The sequence below is a fragment of the Podarcis muralis genome, chromosome Z, assembly GCF_964188315.1.
Source record: "Podarcis muralis chromosome Z, rPodMur119.hap1.1, whole genome shotgun sequence".
In the NCBI taxonomy this organism is placed as follows: domain Eukaryota; kingdom Metazoa; phylum Chordata; class Lepidosauria; order Squamata; family Lacertidae; genus Podarcis; species Podarcis muralis.
This window is the reverse complement of record NC_135673.1, coordinates 17050644-17072123: the sequence shown is the minus strand read 5'-3', so window position 1 is coordinate 17072123 and position 21480 is coordinate 17050644. Positions and strand designations below refer to the sequence as shown.

The window sequence follows — 21480 nt, the reverse complement described above, 5'->3', positions numbered from 1 at the left end:
ACCTCTTTCCAGACTTCTGATGCACTTGCTCTTAATCATCACAAATAAATCTGGGGACGCTTCTGAACCGGAGCCAAGCACTTTGATGGAGGCAAAATGCTTAACTGAAAGCAACAGAACTTGATAATAGTGCTTTACGCCGGGTGAGCTGTATTCATGTGTTTCATTTTTTAAAAAAAAATTAATCAAATATTATTTTCCAACCAATGCTGCATTTGTTAGAAGAATACAGATCCTTCTGAGAATAAACCCAGTCGTCAATTTCTCCCAAAACAAAAGGTGCTCCAAGCCACCAATTTTCATTCTACTTCACTTTGAAACTTAGACCGGTGCTGCCGTAGGTTCTGGCAAACTGATTGCAGATACGCAGTACTGTAGTAGATTCAGGACAAGTGATTTTAAAAGCGAAGATGAAAAAAAGACAACCTTATAATGTACGTCAGCTGGTCTCATGGCAGTAGGTAGGCATGCAATTTATGGGACATATGCAATCAATATATTTTGGTGCTCCTGAACCTTGTCCTCTCGCATTATAGGAACCCCAGGACCCTCATTCCCAAATGAAAAGCTGGCCTTGGAAGTCATGATAGAAGGGAGGAAGGCTCTGAAGAAAAAACAATGGTCCTCACCACACAGTTTTAAAATGCAACGGGCAACAGGAGGCACTGGTTGCGTTAAATTGCCAAAGACACAACCAACTTCTTCTGATCAGAATTCAGATCTGGATCTGTTAAGCTCCCTAGGCTAGCTCCTTTCTTAGAAACCAGTTCTGAGTTAACTGACACACTTTTCACAAATTACCTTGGGTGGGGCGGTTGCGAAGGTGGGGAGCTGATTCAGGGAATTGTAGAGGTAAGACACTAATTCACCCACTTTGCTTATTTTAGTTTGGATTTTGCAACAAACTTCTTTTTATTACCAACACATGAATTCTTCCAATTAGCTGGTTGGGGGGGAAAAACCCTGACCAAACCAAGCAAGAATGCTTGTATAATCAACAGTAAGACAATTCTACTTAGTAATGGAAGATAAGTTCCCATAAATCAAATGCCGTCCTGGCCTTTTTGCTAGTCCACCTTTGCCAGAGCCCTTATCATTATTCTGCTGCATTCTTCAAAATGTGAAAGGCTTATTTCTGCTGGGAAGTACAGCTTCCTAAATTCAGTGCTAACGTACTCCCACATAATTGACACAGAACTGTACCATCATTAAAATAACTCTGCCTTTTCTTCTGTATGAGAAAGAAATCCATACATGTTTTTCTCTCATTACTAACAGAAGGGAGAGGAGTGTTGAGCTAGTCTTTTCTCCCCTGAAGCAAAACAGGACACAGTGCAAGTATATACTAATACTACATGAACTCTGCTCTGGCTCTAGAGTAAATTTATTTATTTATTTATTTCACTAAAAAAAAAAATATGAAGCAATTAAACAATGAAATTATCAATAAGGAAAATTAACGTTAATCATTTAAGACTTTCGAAAAAGATTATAACTTTTTTGAAAGTCTTAAGTTGTTAATGTTAACTATAGACTGAAAGCGAATTAATACATCAGCTTTCTAAACATCTAGGTAGGCTTGTCTAAACAAAAAATGTTTTTAGCAGGCACCAAAAAGACTACGGTGAAGCCACCTGCCAAGTATCAAGAGGCAGGGAGTTCCAAAGTAAAGGTGCTGCTACACTAAAATATAAAGTTCTTACAGGGCCAGTTCCACTGATCAAAGCAGTTAAGTGGGCACATAAGGGATAAGCTCCATGCATGCAGGAAAGAAGAATGGTGGCCACCACGACCCCGCACCAACAATATATGATTTCTCTAACCATATCCCTGATCCCGCTCACGGTTGCATGTGCCTGCCATTAAGATAATGGCCTGGCTAAACGCCTTCTCACACAGTACTTTAATGTACACCTGAACATAAAAACTGCCCCCCACCCCAGAAAATGGTTTGCAATTGGAGGTTAATGGGGAGAATAGCCTATATGTTTGGATATAATGTTGTCGTTATCTCTGTCTGCCTGTTCCCTGAAATGAAACAGTCACTTGATGTTACCATCAGCTGATGGAGAGGCCCTAGTGTAACACTTTGCTCAGGTCTTCTCAATTTGCTAGCAAGTTCAAGGTGTCCCTATAAAGCCCTCGACTACATGGGACTAGTTTACCGGACAAGTGCCCACTCAACTGCTTCAGTCAGTGGAACTGGCACTGTTACAGGTGCCACACAACACCAATTCCGCATATGAATGAAATTGATATTTTGGTGTGGCAGCACACACACTTTGGAACTCCCTGCCTGTTGACATCAAGAAGGTGCCTTCACTGTTCTGTTCTTGGTGCCTACTAAAAAAACATTTTTGTTTTAGGCAAAGCCTACCCACCTAAGCAGATTGTTGGCAATTATGTTCATCTTCATCAGGTTTTTATTTTAATTATTTGCAAATGTTTTAAATACTTGTTTTTAACAGTTCTTACTGATAATTTGTGTGGGTTTAAAAAAAATATTGCTTGAGGGCTGGTTGGTTGCTTGGCTTGAATGCTTGCTTGCTTACAATCAAACAGTATATACATTTTGTGAAATGAAATGAAATTATTCTCATGCAGAGCATCCATTGCAAAAAAAAGGGGGAGCCTGGTAAAAGGAGTTATTGATGCCTAATGGCTCAGGGGTGGCCCAACCAATTAGTGCCCATTTATTTACTGTATTATGATAAATGATAAATAAATATGAAATAAATATTTGAAGCAGTCTTTCTGGATTTCTGTTCCTAATTCTGAGGTCCCCCGGGCACTGCAAATTTCACTTAACATTTGTTCTTTTCCTTTATATTTAAGTCTATAGGCTACAATTTCACCAATCCTCACCAATGACACCATTTAGCAGATCAACATTATTATTCTGGTTTCACAGACTGGTAAAAGGGAAACCAAACTGAGTTGCAATAGGGTGCCCACCTTGTGTAGGAAAAGCTGGGATTTGGGTCTAGATCACTAAATGTGTCATCAAGGGAAAATGCACCATGCTCTCATGATCATTATGAGTTGCCATGCTTGGAAGGTTGTTTCTGCTTTCATCCCAATGCTATTTGAACTGAAGCTAGGTTAGAAATTAAAAATTTCCAAAAGATGAGATGGAGGGAGGTCAAGTTGGCTTCCTTCTTTGCCTATGAAAAAGGAGTTCCCATCAAGAGAGCATCTGTTGTTCACAACTGGGAGACCTGCTGTCATTTGCAAGTCAATCTCCTAAACTAAAGGCACAGGAGCAACAGAGATGGGCATTTGACTGAAGGACAGACTATAAAACCCACCAAAAATAAATACAATCAATCAAAGCATCTATGCAACACCTTTCAGCCTATTTTAGGATTTTAGGGCTGTGTGTAACCATAATAAATTATAATAAATGAGTAATAGGAAGGTAGTCCTTGCAGTGATAGTTGGACATGCGGATCACACCTCTGCCAATGGGGGCCACTAGCTCAGTCTCAGGTGTCTCCTTTGGGAAATGGTTAGAAGAGTGACCAACATAGGAAGCTGCCTTATTCTGGGTGGAGCCTTCATTCCATCTAGCTCAGAATTGTCAACACTGACTGGCGGCAGCTCTCCAGGGCTTCGGCCAGAGAGTCTTTCCCAGCCGAATCTGGAGATGCTGGGAGTTGAATCTCAAACCTCTTGCATGCTAAACAGATGCTCTACTTCTGCGTTCTGACCCTTTCCTTAAAAATAAAGATTCCAGTCCTCACAGTTCTGAATTAAAGGCTGGTTTAATGAGAACACAAGAAATTATACCAAGTTAGACCAAGAGTCCATGCAGCTCAGAACTGTCAACATTGGCCGGCAGCAGCTCTCAAGATTTTTAACCAAGGGGTCTTTCACAGCCCCACCAGGAGATGCCATTGAGAATTGAGCTTGGGACCTTCTGCATGCAAAGCACATTCACTAACACAAAGCTGCAGCCTTCTCATTACTTCACAGGGTGGTCATTTAAATGGATGGAGACACCCACAAGAGTCATTTTGACTCCATAATAGCAGTTGTGACAGTTCCTATTCATTCAAATGGGTATACTTAAGCTAGATTATGCACAACAAATTTATACTTCTGTCAGAGCTTTCAGGAGGTCCTTGAGAGCACAATGTATCCCAGGGAAAACCTCTTGAGATCTGAAGCACATAGCTGGGTGCTTAAGTCTTATGTATCCCAAATCTAATGGGATGTTCTCCTGTTCAAACCCCATTGAAATGAAAGGGGGTTGTTCCATGGTCTTTTCATTTTTATGGGGCTCTCCAGGGCCTTGCAGAGCCAGGCAGAGGCCCAGGCCAGGTAGATAATGTGCCCCCCCCCTTTTTTTTACCCTGGGGATAACTGAAGTCTTATGAATTTCTTTTCTGCGAATTCTTGAATTACACAGGAAAAATCAAGCAACTTCACCTGATCGTGGTTTATGTTTATCATTGCTAAACCATTTAGGCGTTCTTGAGCCATTGTTGATTGAAAGAAAGACTTAATTCGTTTTAATATATTGAAACTTCTCTCATTGTAGCTAGTAATGATAAGAAAATGCGTAATGCAATTAGAAGATTTGGAAAAACATTTTCCAAATTCAAGTTTAGTATTTGATCAGCAATTTCTTTTGGTGACGGACGCTGGGGAAGCTTTTCTCTTGTGCTGCCAGCCATGGCCCCAGGGAATCCGCCCACTACCGCTGCCACCTTTGTGCCTCCGTGTTCACCCCAGTTCATCCCTTGCAATTGTGAATATGCTGACCGAGGTCCCCTTTGGAATCGGAGGCCTGGGCCAAGTGGCCCATATGGTGCCACCCTCCCTCTGTCTGGGCCTGGGGCTTTCCACAGAAAATTTTTTGGGCTGTGCAGATTGATTCCAAGGGATGCCTGTTGCATTTTCCCCCATATATGACATTGAAAATGGAAAACAAAGAGAGAACTTTTAGCCTCCTGGGAGTTGCACATGCATGAGTATCGCTAAGACCAATGCAGGAAGAAGCAGAACCAGATTGCCGTAAAAATGGCCAGTCTAACCAGTGCGTCCTTGCAACATATGCAGTTTATGGTGTAGTGGGGGAGCACACAAGTGTGTGCAAGCATGCTAAGGTGTCCCTGAAATTACCCTGGTAGCAGACAAATGCTTTGTGCTCATGTCCTGCTTGCAAATTTCTTATTCTGTGAACCACCCTGAGACCCCTGGGTATAGTGCGGTATATAAATTCAATAAGTAATAGTAACAACAACAACAACAACAACAACAACAACAACAACAACAACAACAATGGAAGCATCTGGTTGGCCACTGTCAGAACAAGATGTTACACTGGATGGGCCCACTTTAGCCTGATCCAACAGGACTCTGCTTGCATGCTTACGTTTTACAGGATGCAGAGGGCAATCAATGGATGGCTATGCTCTGTCTCCATGGTCGGAGGCAGTGATGCTATTGAATTCCAGTCACTGGGAACCGCAGGAGGGGAGAGTTGCACTTGTAGAATCCTGCTTGTGGGTTTCCCATTACTGGCATCTGTGAGAACAGGATGCTGGATCGGCTAGGCCTCCTTTGGCCTGATCCAGCAGGCTCACAATAATGATGATAATATCTTATTACTAGTCATAAACCACATCTAGCTCTTCCAACTAAGGCCCTTAAAATTCTTAACTTTATTACAAATGGCAACAATAATATTTTAGGCAGCTAAAATTAAGGACAGTTCAGACTCAACCTTCCTATGCCTGGGTATACTTGCAAAGGTGAGCATGTTCTGCAGGAGGAAGCTTCACTTTCTGGGAGGCCTTGGGAACCACCAGCATTAGAACAAAGTCCTTTAGGACTCAAGTTGTCGGGACTTGGACCCTCACCCGTGAACCATTAGCGGCAGAGTGTTGCGTTCAGGAGCAAAGTTGTGCCTATGTAGTTGGTGATGATTTCAGCCCCAAGGCCCTTGAGAACTCATCAATAAATTATGGTCCAGGCAACTCAACTTCCCATTGGTATTCATGGCAAAACGAAGCAGTCTTTTTACCACCACCACCACCACTCCTGTGCTAATCTATCCCATCTGCCTTGTGGGAAGCTTTCTGGTGACATTTTATATATGCTTAAGTATTCTCACCCTTAACATTTTTGAAGGGAATGTCATCTGCCTTTTTTTGGCAGGAGCAGAGATGTGTTTGGTTTCCAATACTGTTGAAATGTGTTGAATTTACATCATTTGTTTCTGCATTGTGTTGTATTTGCTCTGTGTTGTATTTGTGTACATCTGTTTATTCTTGCCTTGGGAGTCTTTTTGGCTGAAAAGCAGCATATAAATTTTATGTTTCTTGTAAGCCTCCGTTTGAAGAAAATGTATCCTGAAAGAAGGGAGAAGGAGAAGGAGAAGGAGAAGGAGAAGAAGAAGAAAGAAGAAAGAAGAAGGAATCTTCTTGGATGTGTGGCTGTTGTCATGATGTCACATTTCACAATGCTTATAATAGTCTTCATGGCGTTTGCTCATGCACAAATATATTTCAGAGCATAGATGAACTGCAAAAACTCCTTTCCATGGCTTTAAGATGTCTGTTTGCCAAACAAAACCCGCACCTCTTTCCCCAGTTTCCAAGGCCTGGGGGGAGGAGGGGAATCTATTGCTAACCACTGGAACTGCTGGTCATTGAAATAGCAGGGATGTAAGATCAGGCCAATGTCCCATCTAGTCCAGCATCATGTTCTCACAGTGGCCAACCAGATGCCCTTGGAAACAGCAACTCTCCCCTTCTGCAGTTTCCTGCAACTGGTATTCATAAGCATTGCTGCCTCTGACCCTGGAGCTAACATATAGAACCTAAGCACCTAAAAAGAGACCCCAAAAGGGGCCATCTAGTCCAGCATCCAGTTCTCACAGTGGCCAACCAGATTACTGCAAAGGGACTACATGCTAGGCACTGTACAGGAAAGGATGCTGGTCCTATAAACCCAGACTCAGAGTGTGTGATTATGAAAAGATGCAAGAAAGACAGAGACAGAGAGAGAGAGAGAGAGGAGCACAATCCTGCAGAAAAAATTACAAAGTGCAAGGCCCAATGGAAGGAACAGGGCCCAATTGGATACCAATTTCAATAGCGCTTTTGCTTCCAATAAGGAAGATGTGGAAGGAACCTTTGCACACCTTACTATAGTGGATTTGGGATGGCTGTTACATACAAGTTCAACACAGCATCCACACAATGCTGTTCTCATCAAAACACCACCTGTTATCATTTCACCATTTAATCTGGATTTGCCATTTTTGTGGAAAACACAACAAATTATAAACAATAAAACTATGGGAAATTTAGATGAAATAAGAAAGTGGGGGAAAATATAAAGGATGGTATTTTGTTGAGGATGACTTCGTGTGATCACTGTGAAATGCTTTACAACGGGCAGGATCAGGCCCCAAATCTGCCATAAACGGCACCATTTGGACCGTGTCTACTCATAAGTCAAGTCCTCTTGAATTCAGTGGGGCTGACTCCCAGGTAGGTGGACTTTATGAGGAGCTGCGAGCAAGGCTGCCAGGGTGTGAAAGCTTGTGGATTCCCCCAGGCCTGGCTGGCACTGCATTTCCTATACCCATTTCACAGAATTACAACAGTTGGATGAGTCCGGACAGCCTATCGTCACAGATTCTTTAGGACACCCCCCTCAAAAAGAAAGTCTGAGGACATCTCCTCTTCTTTCCTCTTCCCCCCCTCATCTAAAAAGCGCTCACCTTCCCGAAGGGCGCCTCCTCCTTCGCTCCCGCTGCTGCCCCCAGAGGGGTCCGGCCCGCCCTTGCCGCTCTCCCTCGCCTCTGCGCCGGATTCCTTGGCTGCCCCATTCATGCCGGCGGCAACTTCCTCCAAATCCAGGAGGTGGCTGACGCTGAAGTTTTTCCGAGCCTGGGGGTTGTCCGGAGGGTCCAAAATCCGCACCGGGTTCGGGGCAAATTGCTTATCCATGCCGAAGGCTGCCACAGCGTCCATCGCGGAGGTGGGGGGCTCCAGGGCGCCTGCTGACCCCCCACCCACCCTGGCTCACCAGCACCCAGCACCCACAAACCCAAAAGCGATCCGGCTCTCTCTTGCCTTTCCTTCCCTTACCCTCCCTCCCAAAAAAAAAGTTCTGATGACCCCCGCTACACCCCCGATTTGCTCTTCCTGGCTGTGGTTTCCCAGGGAAAAGAGATGGGAAGATCTCGGTCTGCCTCGTGTCGACGTCTAAGAGAGGGGAAACAGGGCGAGGGAGCGCGCCCCCAATTTCCCCTTGCTCAGCCTAGCCCACAAAACTCTCTCTGGCTTCTTCTCGAACCGCTCAGAGACCAAAGTTGTTGGTTTCTTTTTCTTTCTTTCTTTCGCACGACTCCCCTGGCTCTGAAATTGACAAGAGGTTGGCCCTCCTTTGCTGAAACTGACGAAGCCTTCCTCCCCTCCCTTCTCCTGAAACTGACTCAAGAGGAGCTGCCCCCTCCCTCTTCTGAAATCGACAAAAAAGTTTGCCTTTTAACAGACGGACAGACAGACAACCACACACACCCCTCCTGCTCCTTATTTTTCTGTTTTTCGGTTAGTCGTCACCCCTGCCTTTTTTTCTACAAGTTCGTTTGTGGGGGGAGCGTGTTTGGAAAAAGGACAGCTTTAAAGGGGAAAATAATTTGCCTACCTGAAGCCCCCACCTCCACCCCAAATAGAATCATAAAGTTGGAAGGGACCCTGAGGATCATGTAATCCAATGCCCTTCAGTGCAGGAGTAGGCAGCTGTCCCTTACAGGGACTGGCATTATCAACACCATGTTCTAAGCAACCAAGCTATCCAGGCTGGTAGATTCTTAACTCCTAATTGGGGAAAGAGTGGTGGGTCAATGGTAGACCACCTGATTTGCTTGCAGAAGTTCCTGTGTTCAATCCTCAATGGCAACTTCAGGTAGGACTGGGTTACATTCCATACCTGAAACCCTGGAGAACTCTTGCCAGTCACTGTAGACAATACAGTGGTACCTCGGGCTACATACACTTCAGGTTACAGACGCTTCAGGTTACAGACTCCGCTAACCCAGAAGTAGTACCTCAGGTTAAGAACTTTGCTTCAGGATGAGAACAGAAATCACACTTTGGTGGCATGGCAGCAGCGGGAGGCCCCATCGGGTTAAGAACCATTTCAGGTTAAGTACGGACCTCGGGAACGAATTAAGTTCTTAACCCGAGGTACCACTGTACTGGGCTTGGTAGACTTATGGTCTGAGTCACCAGAAAGCAGCTTCTTGGGTTCCTATGACTAGGTTCAGTTATCAGTGACATGGGGGGGCTCTATTTATTTATTGCCCCTCCCATCTAAACTGTCACCATTCACCCCTATGGAGAGAAATTAACTGGTGCTTTTGTGGAGAAGGTCTTCCATGCAGGTGCTGGGCAGGAGCCTGGCTTATCACTTTCAGGGATCATGGCAGGGTTTTCTGTCCAAAGCATGTTTTTCTGCTGAACAAAGAAACCCACTGCATTCTCCCTGCTTCAGTGGGTTTGCGGGATCCCCTCTTATCCTGCTTGGAAGCTTCCCCTTGGAGAACAGGATGCTGGGCTAGATGGGCCATTGGCCTGATCCAGCAGGCTCTTCTTCTGTTCTTCTGAAGAGAAGCAAGGTTGCCCATTCCTGGTCGGAACTTCTCTTGCTTGCTACCTAGAGTTCCACGTAACAGATCTGCAGAACAGATGAAAGGAAAGAAGCGGTTAAGTCACAAACATAAACATTATAGTGGATCCTTGGAAGCTCCTCTAAGAAGAAGTGTTTTCCATCAGGGCCTGATTGGCTGGTCCAAGCCTTAGATTTCACTTTGTCCCATGACTTTGTTGCTGTTTTTTAAACCCAGTGGGTTTTTTTAAGGAAGCAAGTAACCAAACCCACAGCACAGGATTGCAATGACGAGAGGGATTTGTTCAGCCTCTGACTTCCAGACTTACTGGCTGGGATTTTTTCCAACTACAGAACCAACATATTATATTTTCATTGGCACTTTCTGGAACACATGAATTGGATCCAAAATGTTAAATGAAAGGCTCCTGTCCATAACAAAAATGACAACGGATTTGCCCCGTGATGTCAATTTTCCTACAATGCTATATTTAAAAAACTTATCGGAGTTGCACCCTCTTCTCCTTCCTCCTTGGTTACCTTTTAAAAGAACTTGAAGAACCCAGAACTGTTAAAAAAAACAAAGATCTGCTTTGATCATGTTCACTTATTTCAGTGACAGGCTTCGCAAACATTCTGTTTTGAGGGGAACCTATGGAACCAGCCGAGATCAGAAACTGTAGGGGAAGTTGATCAGTTAGTGATGGCTGGCCTGGCTCCCAATTTGCTTCCTGGGTGAAACATTCCTCTTATCCGGCTACCATGAGTGGATTTGGAAGGCCTGAAACCAAAAGATTTGCTCTGCATGAAAGCTCTGGATATTCATGGCAAACCGTTGCATTTTCAGTGCATGGACTTAGCCCAACTCCCTACTGTTTATGGTGGAATATAAAAAAACACTATGAAAATGCTTTTTTAAAAAGTGTTTTGAAAAAATATTGAATTTGCCATAAGCTCACCATCACCATCTAGTGTCACATTTGTATAATGCACTTAAAAAGCACTTAAAAGGTTATATTTGCAGCTGAGTCCTATGTCTGTGATGTTCAGTCAGAGAAGTGATAATCCCTTTCCTGATTAACTATAAAGGTAAAGGTAAAGGGACCCCTGACCATTAGGTCCAGTCGTGGCCGACTCTGGGGTTGCGGCGCTCATCTCGCTTTACTGGCTGAGGGAGCCGGCGTACAGCTTCCGGGTCATGTGGCCAGCATGACTAAGCCACTTCTGGCAAACCAGAGCAGCGCACGGAAACGCCGTATTTTTTTTATTAATAAAATTTTGTTTTATTTATTAAAGTAATAAATAATAATAAATATTCTTGCGCATGTACTGTTTAACTGTACTCAGTACTCTGGTAGTTCCCCCACTCTCCGAAGCCTGGGGAGGGGTGTGGCACAGGAGAGGGTCTTCTCTGTGGTGGCCAGTGGCGTAGCGTGGGTTGTCAGCACCCGGGGCAAGGCAAGTAATTTGCGTCCCCTAACCCGTGGATTTGCGCCCCCTAACCTGTGGATTTGCCCTAACCCCAGATGTTGCGCCTGGTGCAGCCGGCCCCCCCTGCACCCCCCACGCTACGCCACTGGTGGTGGCCCCTGAACTATGGAACTCCCTCCCCACAGAGGTGTGCCTGGCACCTTCATTACACAACTTCCAGTGAATGCTGAAGATGCACCTCTTTATACCAGCTTTTGAAAATGGAGGTGTATGTGTTTAGGGCCCACAGAGTGTTCAAGTCTCTCCCCGCCCCCCGCCCCCACATGGCCAAGAAGCTCACTAGATGACCTTGGGGCCCAGTCACTGCCTCTCAGCCTGATCTAACTTACAGGGATTTTGTGGGAATTAAATGAGGAGGGAGAACTATGGACGCCACCTTGAGCTCCTAGGAGAAAAAGGTGGGACTTAAATGCAGTAGATAAATAATAATGAATATTCCTGTGACTGTAATCTGCTTTAACTGTTTTTAATTCTGAAGTTGAAATCATTGTAACCTGCTCTGGGAGCTGCTGATGAAGAGTAAGTCTCTCTCTCTCTTCCTCTTTGGCAATCACTTGTAGCCGAGTAAGATTGTCTTCCATAAACACGGTTTTAACAATGAGTCCGTAAGTGACTGTGGAGGCCAATTCTGGATCCACACGTCCTTCCACAGTGGGGACATTGGTTTCTGGGCGGGAGTTGATCACGGTGTGGATTTGCCAAGCATGCCTTCCTGTTAGCATGTTTCTCCCTTGCATCCTGAGTTCGAGTGTCTTCAAAGCCCATGACACCTTTGGTTCTCCAACTGTTCTCCAACTGGAGCGCTCTCAGGCCAGTGTTTCCCAGTTGTCAGTATTTATACTACATTCTTTTTAGATTTGCCTTGAGACAATCTTTAAACCTCTTTTGTTGACCACCAGCATTACACTTTCCATTTTTACGTTCAGAATAGAGTAGTAGTTACTTTGGAAGACTATCATCAGGCATCCTCACAACATGACCAGTCCAACAAAGTTAATGTTGAAGAATCATTGCTTCAACACTGGTGAACTTTGCTTCTTCCAGTACACTGATATTTGTTCACCTGTCTTCCCAAATGATGTGTAAAAATTTTTAGAGACAACGTTGACGGAATCTTTCGAGGATTTGGAGATAGCCTTTGTAAGTGGTCCATGTTTCACAAGCAAGGTTGGCAGTACAAAATAACCCCTCTGCAGTGCCACAAATCCAACTCAATGGTGTAACGTTGGAAAATGTTGATCACTTCTCCTACCTAGGCAGTTATCTTTCTGCAAGGGCCAGCACTGATGCCAAAGAGTAAGTAATTAATAATAGTAATAATAATAATAATAATAATAATAATAATAATAATAATAATGTAGAGCTCTGTCCTGATTGTTGACTCCTATAATTAAAAGCTGGAGAAGGAACATTTTTCAGCCATTTTTCATGCCTGTGGTGGATGGGGTGAATGGAGCAACAGTAGGGTTCATTCCAGCTATGCAAAACCCATAATTCCTCTATATACACATGTCTTCATCCTGAAGGGAACCACTGAGGGATGGGGCTTGGGGAGGTAGAAGACCCTCAGGAGAATCTGAGGGCCATAGAGAGAGGACCTGAGGGCCGCATACGTATCCCAGGCCTGAGATTCCTCTATCCCTGTACTAAACAGTTCTGAAAGTACCTGGATTCTGAACATCTACGGCAGTACTGTAAAAGCATGCGTGGAGGGTAAGGGATGAGTGAATCTGCCCATTTTGGATTTTTGCGGAGGGTTTTCAATCTTAAATTTGGGTCTCCACAATCTCCGTATTAGTTTGTGTTTGATTGATTTTAAAGAAAAACCCTCATGAAAATCCGCCTGCATTTTCATGTACATTTATTCTAATATGCACAATTTTGCATGCATCTTTGCATGTTATTTAAATGAATACGTGCATTTTTATACACACTTTACCTGAGTATATGCCTCTCTCTCACACACACCCTTTACTCAACTAGAGAAGAGTGTTGCAAATTTCGGGAAAGTGTGAATTTTTGAAGGCTGGCTGAGTTTCGATCCATGCTTGGGGGTTGTAAACAAGGTAGGTGACAGTCCCAAATTCCTCCCTCATCCCATCCCTACTGGTGGGGTAAGGACTTATGGCCACAGGACAGGGGTACCAAAGGGCTGACCTTTTACCTCTTCCCCATCTTTTTAATTGGCTGAGTCTAGCCCTAGAGGCCACCTCTTAACTGGGGTAACATCTTGCTGTGATTACTGCTTTTGAGAGCCTGGGGGCATCGTCAAGCTGCATCAGACAGGGTTAGAGGGGTGGAGAAGGGATCGGGGGGGGGGAGGGGGTGCCTTTAATGATTCAAGGCTGTCTTCCTGCTCATTTAACTGGGGTTGGGACGACCCTACAGTTATCCTTTATTATAACCCATTCTTGAACCCACTGAAATCTGTTTCTCTTCAAGGAAAGTTGGGGAGGGAGTGTGGGGCTTGCCTCTCAGGGTGTGAAATTATTATACAGAGAGAATAATCAGTGGTGAAACCCCCTAACCCCTTCAGGATCCCCTCAGGATCTCCTCCACTCTGGTGATTGCTGGTATTTCTAAGGTGAAATATGACCTTTTATGATCAAAGAGGATCGGCGTTCCAAAGGATGTGGAGGAAAAGGGGAGTGAGAGAATGAAGGTTGTGGAGGGGGGCAGTTTTCTTTCTCCCCAGTCCTAGCGGTCTGATAAAGTTTCTTTAGACACACCAAGATTTATAGTGCGTTCAGCAGGGGTCCTTCAAATTACCCTGCAACTCTTTGCACATTTCAGAAAAGGGAATCAAAACAGTAAGTCACTGAGAAATTAACTGGCTTTTCAATAATGTCCCATGTTGCTTTCTCTCTCTCTCATATATATATATTCATTCTAGTACATAAGAGAGACCTAGAGGATTACACAATTTATATAGGATTAAATACATTTATTTTAAAGGAGACATATAATGCCATTTTAAGAGATCCCAGTTGCCAGGCCTGTTGATTTTAGCAGCTGTTTGTTTTCAATTATGGAAAGTGATATACTCCTTTTTTAAACTAGAATGCTTAGATTTATTCGATCATCAGGATGATTAATTGATTAAAAGTAGAATGTACAGATTATAACACACAGAGAAAGAGAATGAATGTGGGGTTAACGACAAGCCTAAATGTGATATTTCTTAATTTTTCTTGGATCATATTCCACCTTTCCTCAAGGTTGCACATGCAATTCCCTGCCATTTTATTCTCACAAAATGATCCCGAAAGGTTGGGTAGGCTGAGAGAGTAAATGGCCCGAGGTCACCCGGTAAGGTTCCTGGCAGAGGGAGGAGTTTATTTATTACATTTTATTTATTAAAATAATACCCTGTCCTTCCTTCCAATGGAGCCCAAGGATCTCCACTAGGTCACCATAGTCCTGGCCCAAGACTCTAACCCAGAAGACACCCCCCTTTCCCCTCTCAGAGCTACAATACCCAGAGTGGTTCAACAATCAATCCCTCTTCCCAGGGAACTCTGGGAATCATAGTTCTGAGAGTAGGAAAAGGGGGTCTCCTAACATCTCTCAACACTTCAAACAAACTACAATTCCCATAATTCTTTGGGGGAAGCCATGACTGTTTAAAGTGGCATGATACTGCTTTAAATGTATAGTACAGATGAGCTTTTTTTGCTGCTACATCACACTATTAACTCTTGTTAAGCTTTTGGTCTACCAAGACCCCTTGATCCTTTTCACATATATTACTGGCAAGCCACGTATCCCCCATCTCATATTTGTTTATCTTGTTCTTCCTGCCTAAGTGCAGAACCTTACATTTATCCCTGTTGGTTATTCATTTTGTTAGTTTGGGCCCAGTTCTCCAATCCACAAATGTCATATTGAATCCCAATTCTGTCTTCTTCAGCATTAAGAACCTTCTGAGCGTAAGAGCCGTTCAACAGTGGAACAGACTCCCACAGGAGGTGATGGACTCTCCTTCCTTGGGGGTTTTTAAGCAGAGGTTGGATAGATATCTGTCACAGATGGTCCAGTTGAGAGTCCTGCAGTTGGGGTGGATGATTCTTGGTGTCACTTCCAACTCTACAATTCCATGATTCTATTATTTTATTGGGGACGCAGGTGGCGCTATGGGTTAAACCACAGAGCCTAGGACTTGCCGATCAGAAGGCCAGCGGTTCGAATTCCCGCTACGGGGTGAGCTCCCGTTGCTTGGTCCCTGCTCCTGCCAACCTAGCAGTTTGAAAGCACGTCAAAGTGCAAGTAGATAAATAGGTACCACTCCAGCAGGAAGGTAAACTGCGTTTTTGTGTGCTGCTCTGGTTCATCAGAAGCGGCTTAGTCATGCTGGCCTCATGACCCGGAAGCTGTACGCTGGCTCCCTCGGCCAATAAAGCGAGATGAGCGCCGCAACCCCAGAGTCGGTCACGACTGGACCTAATGGTCAGGGGTCCCTTTACCTTTATTATTTTATTATCTTCTCTGCATTTTCATGAACACTTCAGTTCTGGTTTCCTGGTGGAGCCACTGCCTTTTTCTTCTCTGAAGAAGTGTAACCTTGGTTTCCTTTCTTTGACTTTGCCTCTCCCACTTGGTGTCCGTCCCGTCTCCCCCCACCACTCCATCAGTCTTGAGCCAGTTGAACTTTTGACTTTTTCTGTTTCATTTTCTGGAGGTTCTCCCTTTACGGGCAATGATCCAGGAGGTCAAACCAATAAATTTGCTTTATTTACACTAGGAGTAAAGCGAAGCCATTTATAAGACGGGTGACTCCTTTTCCTTTTCCAACTGTTTTGAGAACAATGAGGATGTGGAGAAGACTGGAGATCACTGCCCTCGTGTGAAACCATAATATCATACACTTCTGGAGAGGAAAAAATAAAATAGATTTTGTTCCTGTCCTGGGCTGACTTCTTTGAAATCCAGAACTAGGGGTCACACTGTGGCCTTGCATGGATTTTACTAAATCCTTGAGGGTTTAAATGGAAAGAAAAGGAAATGACGCAACAGCAGCAGCAACAACAAGATGCATTGAAAGTTAGTTCTACTGAGAGTGAGTTATCTCCATTGCTTTCAATAGGATGCCTCCAATGTTAGTCCTCCCCAGAACAGATCCAGTGAAATTTATGGGCATGACTCATTTAGGTGTGTTAATTGAATTGGGTCTGCTCTGAGTGCAATTTAGTTGAGTACTACCCAGCAGGTCAAAGACCCATAATATTCTGCTAGCATTAATCTATTACTAGTTGACAGAGGCTTTGTTTTGATTTATTAACATCTTTCGCTCTCTCTCTCTTTTTCCAAGCAGAAGTAGATAATTGTTCCTTCCTTCCACTTTCAAAGAAAGCAAAAGCAGCAAACCTCCTTGAACCCCATTTCGGCTCACAGGGCACCCCACAGCGCTACAGTAGCCCAAACATCAAAAAAGGAAATGTTACATTTTCTCAGCAGGGCATAGTTTTTGCCTCATGCCTCGTTTTGATCTCCTGCTCTGGCTGAATTACTTTCTCCTGTTGCTTTGGAGCACTGGAACCAGATGAGGTGGGGCAGCCCTTTCAAACAGGGATTCACATCTTAAATCCCGAGGAACACACTGGTTATATGGAGGGCATTGGTCTAGCCCAAGGCTCTTATTCTTCTGCTGGACCAAACCAAGATATCCATTTAGTCATTAAAAACAGCAGAAGAGCCTGGCTGCTGGATCAGCCAAAGCAGGCCCATCTAGCCCAGCCTCCTATCCTCACAGTGGCCAACCAGATGCCTGTTGTGCGAATCCCACAAACAGGATTTGAGCACAACAGCCCTCTCCCCTCCAGTGGTTTCCAGAAACTGGTATTCAGAAACATTTACTGCCTTTGACCATGAAGGCAGGACATAGCTATCATGGCTATTAGCCGTTGACAAGTGGTGGTTGGGACGTGGGTGGCGCTGTGGGTTAAACCACAGAGCCTAGGACTTGCCGATCAGAAGGTTGGCGGTTCGAATCCCCGCGACGGGGTGAGCTCCCGTTGCCCGGTCCCTGCTCCTGCCAATCTAGCAGTTCGAAAGCACATCAAAATGTAAGTAGATAAATAGGTACCACTCCGGCGGGAAGGTAAACGGCATTTCCATGCACTGCTCTGGTTCGCCAGGAGCGGCTTGGTCATGCTGGCCACATGACCCGGAAGCTGTATGCCGGCTCCCTCGGCCAATAAAGTCAGATGAGCGCTGCAACCCCAGAGTCGGTCACGACTGGACCTAATGGTCAGGGGTCCCTTTACCTTTTAAGTGGTGGTTAGATCCCACCTGGTCTTTATTGTTTTTATTAAAGATTTCTTACTTTACCAAAATACGTGCACTGTCTCTTTTTTCAAGTTGTGCTTTCTACAGATCAGTTTCATTTGTTGTGAGATATTAGTGTTGCATACAGTGTTAGGTTAGAAAGAAAAGAGGGGGAAAGAGGAATAGTGAGTGGGGTGGGGTGGCAATGCTTCTGTTCTTCTACTTAGTGTATGTGTGGGATTTTGTGTCAGCATCACTTGTGTGGGTTCTCGTACTATTCGCTTGTTGTGTTACCTTGGTGGTGAGAGAGGCTGGGAGTGGCCTAGGGTGTGGTTGGTTGTCTTTGGTTGGCTGTAGTGAAATTTGTTTTTGTGTGTGAGTGGTGTCTGTGAGTGTGTGTGTGTGTGTTTGAATTAGGTTAGCCAGATTGATTCGTATGCTGTCAGCGGATTCTTGTTGTTTTCTTGTTTGGCTGTGTATGTGATAAAGGGGAACCACATCAGGGTGAAGGCATCTCCTTCTGTTTCAGTTTATTGGTTAGTTTTTCTAATAAGGCTGTTTCTCATACTATTTGATACCATTGGTCCATGCTTACTCCTGACAGGTCTCTCCAGTGTCTGGCTATGATGCCTTTGGCTGCTGAGAGTAGGTGGGTTATGAGCTCTTTATGATGTGAGTGAGCATTATTATCTTGGAAGATGTTCAGTAGGGCCAGTTCTGCCGTTGACTTCTAATACAGTACTTGCTCAGTTATTTTGCATATTTCTTGTCTGACTGATGTCCAGAAGAGTTGGATTTTGGGACATTCCCACCACATGTGGAGATATGTGCCTGTGGAGCATCCTTATTTGTTTGTCCGGAGGTTATATGAAAAGTATCATACATCTTGATTTGCTTACGCATTGTATATACAGTATATCTTCCTGTTAACTTTTCTGCTCATCTCTGCCCATCACCTTCCCTAGCTCTGCTTTTCCAAGTGGATCTATTGCAGTAGATGTCAAAAGCACACTAAGTCCCTAGCATGCTCTTGAATCCTGCTTGCAAAATGTGGCATTCTGAAGGCACCAGACACTCCTTCCTTCCTTCCTTCCTTCCTTCCTTCCTTCCTTCTTTTCCAGTCCCCCACTTTTAAAAAAACCCTAGAAGTCCCCCCATCACCTTGTCTGATTGGGGCTGTTTTTAATTGCACCTTTTGGGGGTTTTATTTAAAGACAAAACCAACCTGATATGTGCTTCCTAAGAAAACATGGATTGTAGCCAATGCTACTCTGGTCAGACCCATTGAAATCAATGGGCATGACTCATTTAGGCCCATAATTTCAAAGGGTCTACTGCAAGTAGGGTTTCATTGGACCCTCTGCAAACCAAAACACGGATGATCCTTCAGAATTTGTGTTTTTCTGAATTTTTCAATGCAGTTCTGCAACCATGTAATATTTATCCCCCTCAAAAGGTATTTTTTTAAAAAGAAACAATTCATATGCTGCTGAACTGCAATCAGCTCTAGGCAAAGTGCACATAAAATGCATGTGATTAGGGTAGAATAACATACAAAAGTACATTATATTAGAGAGAACCACTTGCAAAATTGCATATAAAAATGTGAATAGTGAGAAACATTAGCATTAAAATGCTGATCAATTTCCATGAAGATAATGCGCTAATTCATTTGGAGTTCAGGTGGAGACCTGATCTTAAGATGGAGAAAATGAGAAGCTGAGTGAAGCTGAAATTGTCAGAATTGCCCATTCCTATCCGACACCTTCTTTGGAACAAAAATGGACACATTTGCTCATGCCTTATCCTTCCCCAGCACTATGTCTGCCAGGGAGGGAGAGAATTGTGGTTGTTTTTGGAAATGGGGCAACTTAAGTGAGAAAACACAGATATTTGCAGGATATGTGGAAGCCGCAAGATTGATGGGAAGGCAGAGGACAGAAGAATGCTGTTTTCTTCTGAAAATAAGAGCAAGTCTCCATGTGACATACATCAGGCTTCATGTGGCAGGATCTCAATCTGATTGCCTTTCAAGGTGTTCTAAGACAGTTCTCTTTTGGAGGGTGTGTGTGTGTGCGTGTGTTGCTGCAAGAGAGGCTTAGGCTAGCCTCGCCCATCTCAGGATGTTTTCTTCCAGGGAATGAGAGGAGGGCTTCCTGATGGGTGGAGTGCCGTGGAGCCAATGATGAAAGGAAAAATCTGGTCACGGAATCCTATATTTGGAAGGAAGGCTCGCTTGTGATTCTGAATGTCAGACGAATGGCATTTCTGTCCAAAAGAAGGCAGGAGGAAGCAGTGGACACAGACTATAATATTTTTGCATCACAGTACTTGGGGCTTGCTTTTGCATCACAATATTTATATATCCAGGCTAAGGTTGCCAGGCCAGAAGCACCCCAGACCCGGAGATTTCAGGGCCAGGATTTCAGGTTGCCAGGTAAGAAGTAACCTGAGACCCTGGGGATGAGCCTGATGATGTCACCTGAGGCCCTTCCCTGTGTCCCACCTCCCCAAGAGGTTCGGAGGGTGGCAATAAGAGAACAATGCTTTTCTGTGGTGGCTCCCTGACTGTGGAATGCTCTCCCCAGCAAAGCTCACCTGGCTCCATCATTACATGTCTTTAGATGCCAGGCAAAAATGTTCCTCCTTACCCAGGTCTATGGCTGTTAAATAATCTATGGCCTGTGAAAGTGTGGAGGAGAGGACTTTTATTATGATTATTTTACTATCAGGCTGCATGCCAGTACACGTCTTACTATGTTTTTCTTACGTTTTTATCATTGATGTTTCGTAATGTGTTTCTAACACATGCCCTGGGAACTTTTGATAAAGTTTATAAATTAAATAAATTACTTTTATTTTATTATTAAGGACCATTAGGACTAGAATCTTGCTTTACTGAAAGGGGGAGAGTCATAGCTCAGTGATAGAGCACAGAAGGACCCATTCCAGGTAAAGGTTCCATTCCAGGTAAAGCTGGGAATAGCCCCTGCCTGAAACCCTGGCGAGCCATTCCTGCCAGTCTGTGTAGACAATACTGAGCTAGATGGCTCAATAGTTGGACGGAGTGCAGGGCAGGTTCCTATGGTTTCTACCTTGGTTGAGCTCCTCGTCTCTCCGTTAGCCAAACTGTGTCCTTTGCAAAAATAAATAAATAAATAAAATGGCTCCACTGTCTTCTCTGCACACACATTCCTTGTACCCTCCCCTCCCCACCCGCAATTCTTTTTTTCTCTTTCTTTGCCATGGTTCTGTGGTTCTGCTGTTTTCCTCGCCCCACCACGTCCTCTGTCCCTCCTCGATTCCCCCTTCAACAACGATATGGGGTGTGGGGGGAGAGAGAGAGAGAGTGTATCAAAGCGGGACATATTGGATCCAGATGTGTGCTCTTGTGTGCGAGCCTTCCAGTGATTTAATTAAATTTCCCCAGACAGCCAGGAGGGGTTTCTTAATGATCAAATTTCCCTGGCTCTCTTCCTAAAATGCCCTCTCTTTTCGTTCTCTCTCTCTCTCTCTCTCTCTCTCTCTCTCTCTCTCTCTGCCTCCCTGACGATCGCCAAAATGCATTTTACTCAGGCCCAAACACTCTTCAAGTCTGCAATTCCTGCCTGGGGCCAGAGAAAGCTGATAGGATCAGGATAGTAACCTCCTGCCCAGCCCTTTCTGCCCCCCCCCCCTTTCTGCATTTGTAAGGTGAGCTGGGTTATTTTGCATGATAATGCCCTTCTTGTTTCACTCTGGAATTCAGAGTACATTTCCTGGGGTGGGGGGCATGGCATGGAAATACATGGGTCCCTAAAGACAGACATCCATCATTTCATTTCCTTTTTTTAAAAAAGGGGCATTCCATGAAAATGATGCTTGTTTCTGAAATACAGTGCACATACATATCACACAGAAAAGAACATCAGGAGACCCTGCAGAATCAGGGCAACAGGTGCCCATATAAGTGCAGCATCATGCTCTCTCGGTGGCCAAAAAGATGTGCATTTTGGGAAACCTGCAAGCAGGAATTGAGCTCATAAGCCCTCTCCCCTTCTGTGGTTCTCAACACTGGCGTTCAGAAGCAGTTTTGGCCTACACTTCACTCAGGCC

General features: G+C 44.4%; 1 protein-coding gene across 3 annotated transcripts in view; it reads right to left on the bottom strand.

The window, feature by feature from the left end:
• PRRX2 (paired related homeobox 2) overlaps positions 1 to 8500 on the bottom strand; it is a 56790-nt gene extending 48290 nt beyond the window's left edge. The window contains exon 1 of one of the 3 annotated variants that reach the window (XM_077922137.1): positions 7739 to 8500. In XM_077922137.1, coding sequence (XP_077778263.1) covers positions 7739 to 7991 — 253 coding nt within the window. In that variant the 5' untranslated portion in view covers positions 7992 to 8500. The remainder of the gene's footprint in view (positions 1 to 7738) is intronic. The other 2 variants (XM_077922138.1, XM_077922136.1) reach the window with 2 other exon arrangements.
• Between the last annotated feature and the right edge of the window lie 12980 nt (positions 8501 to 21480).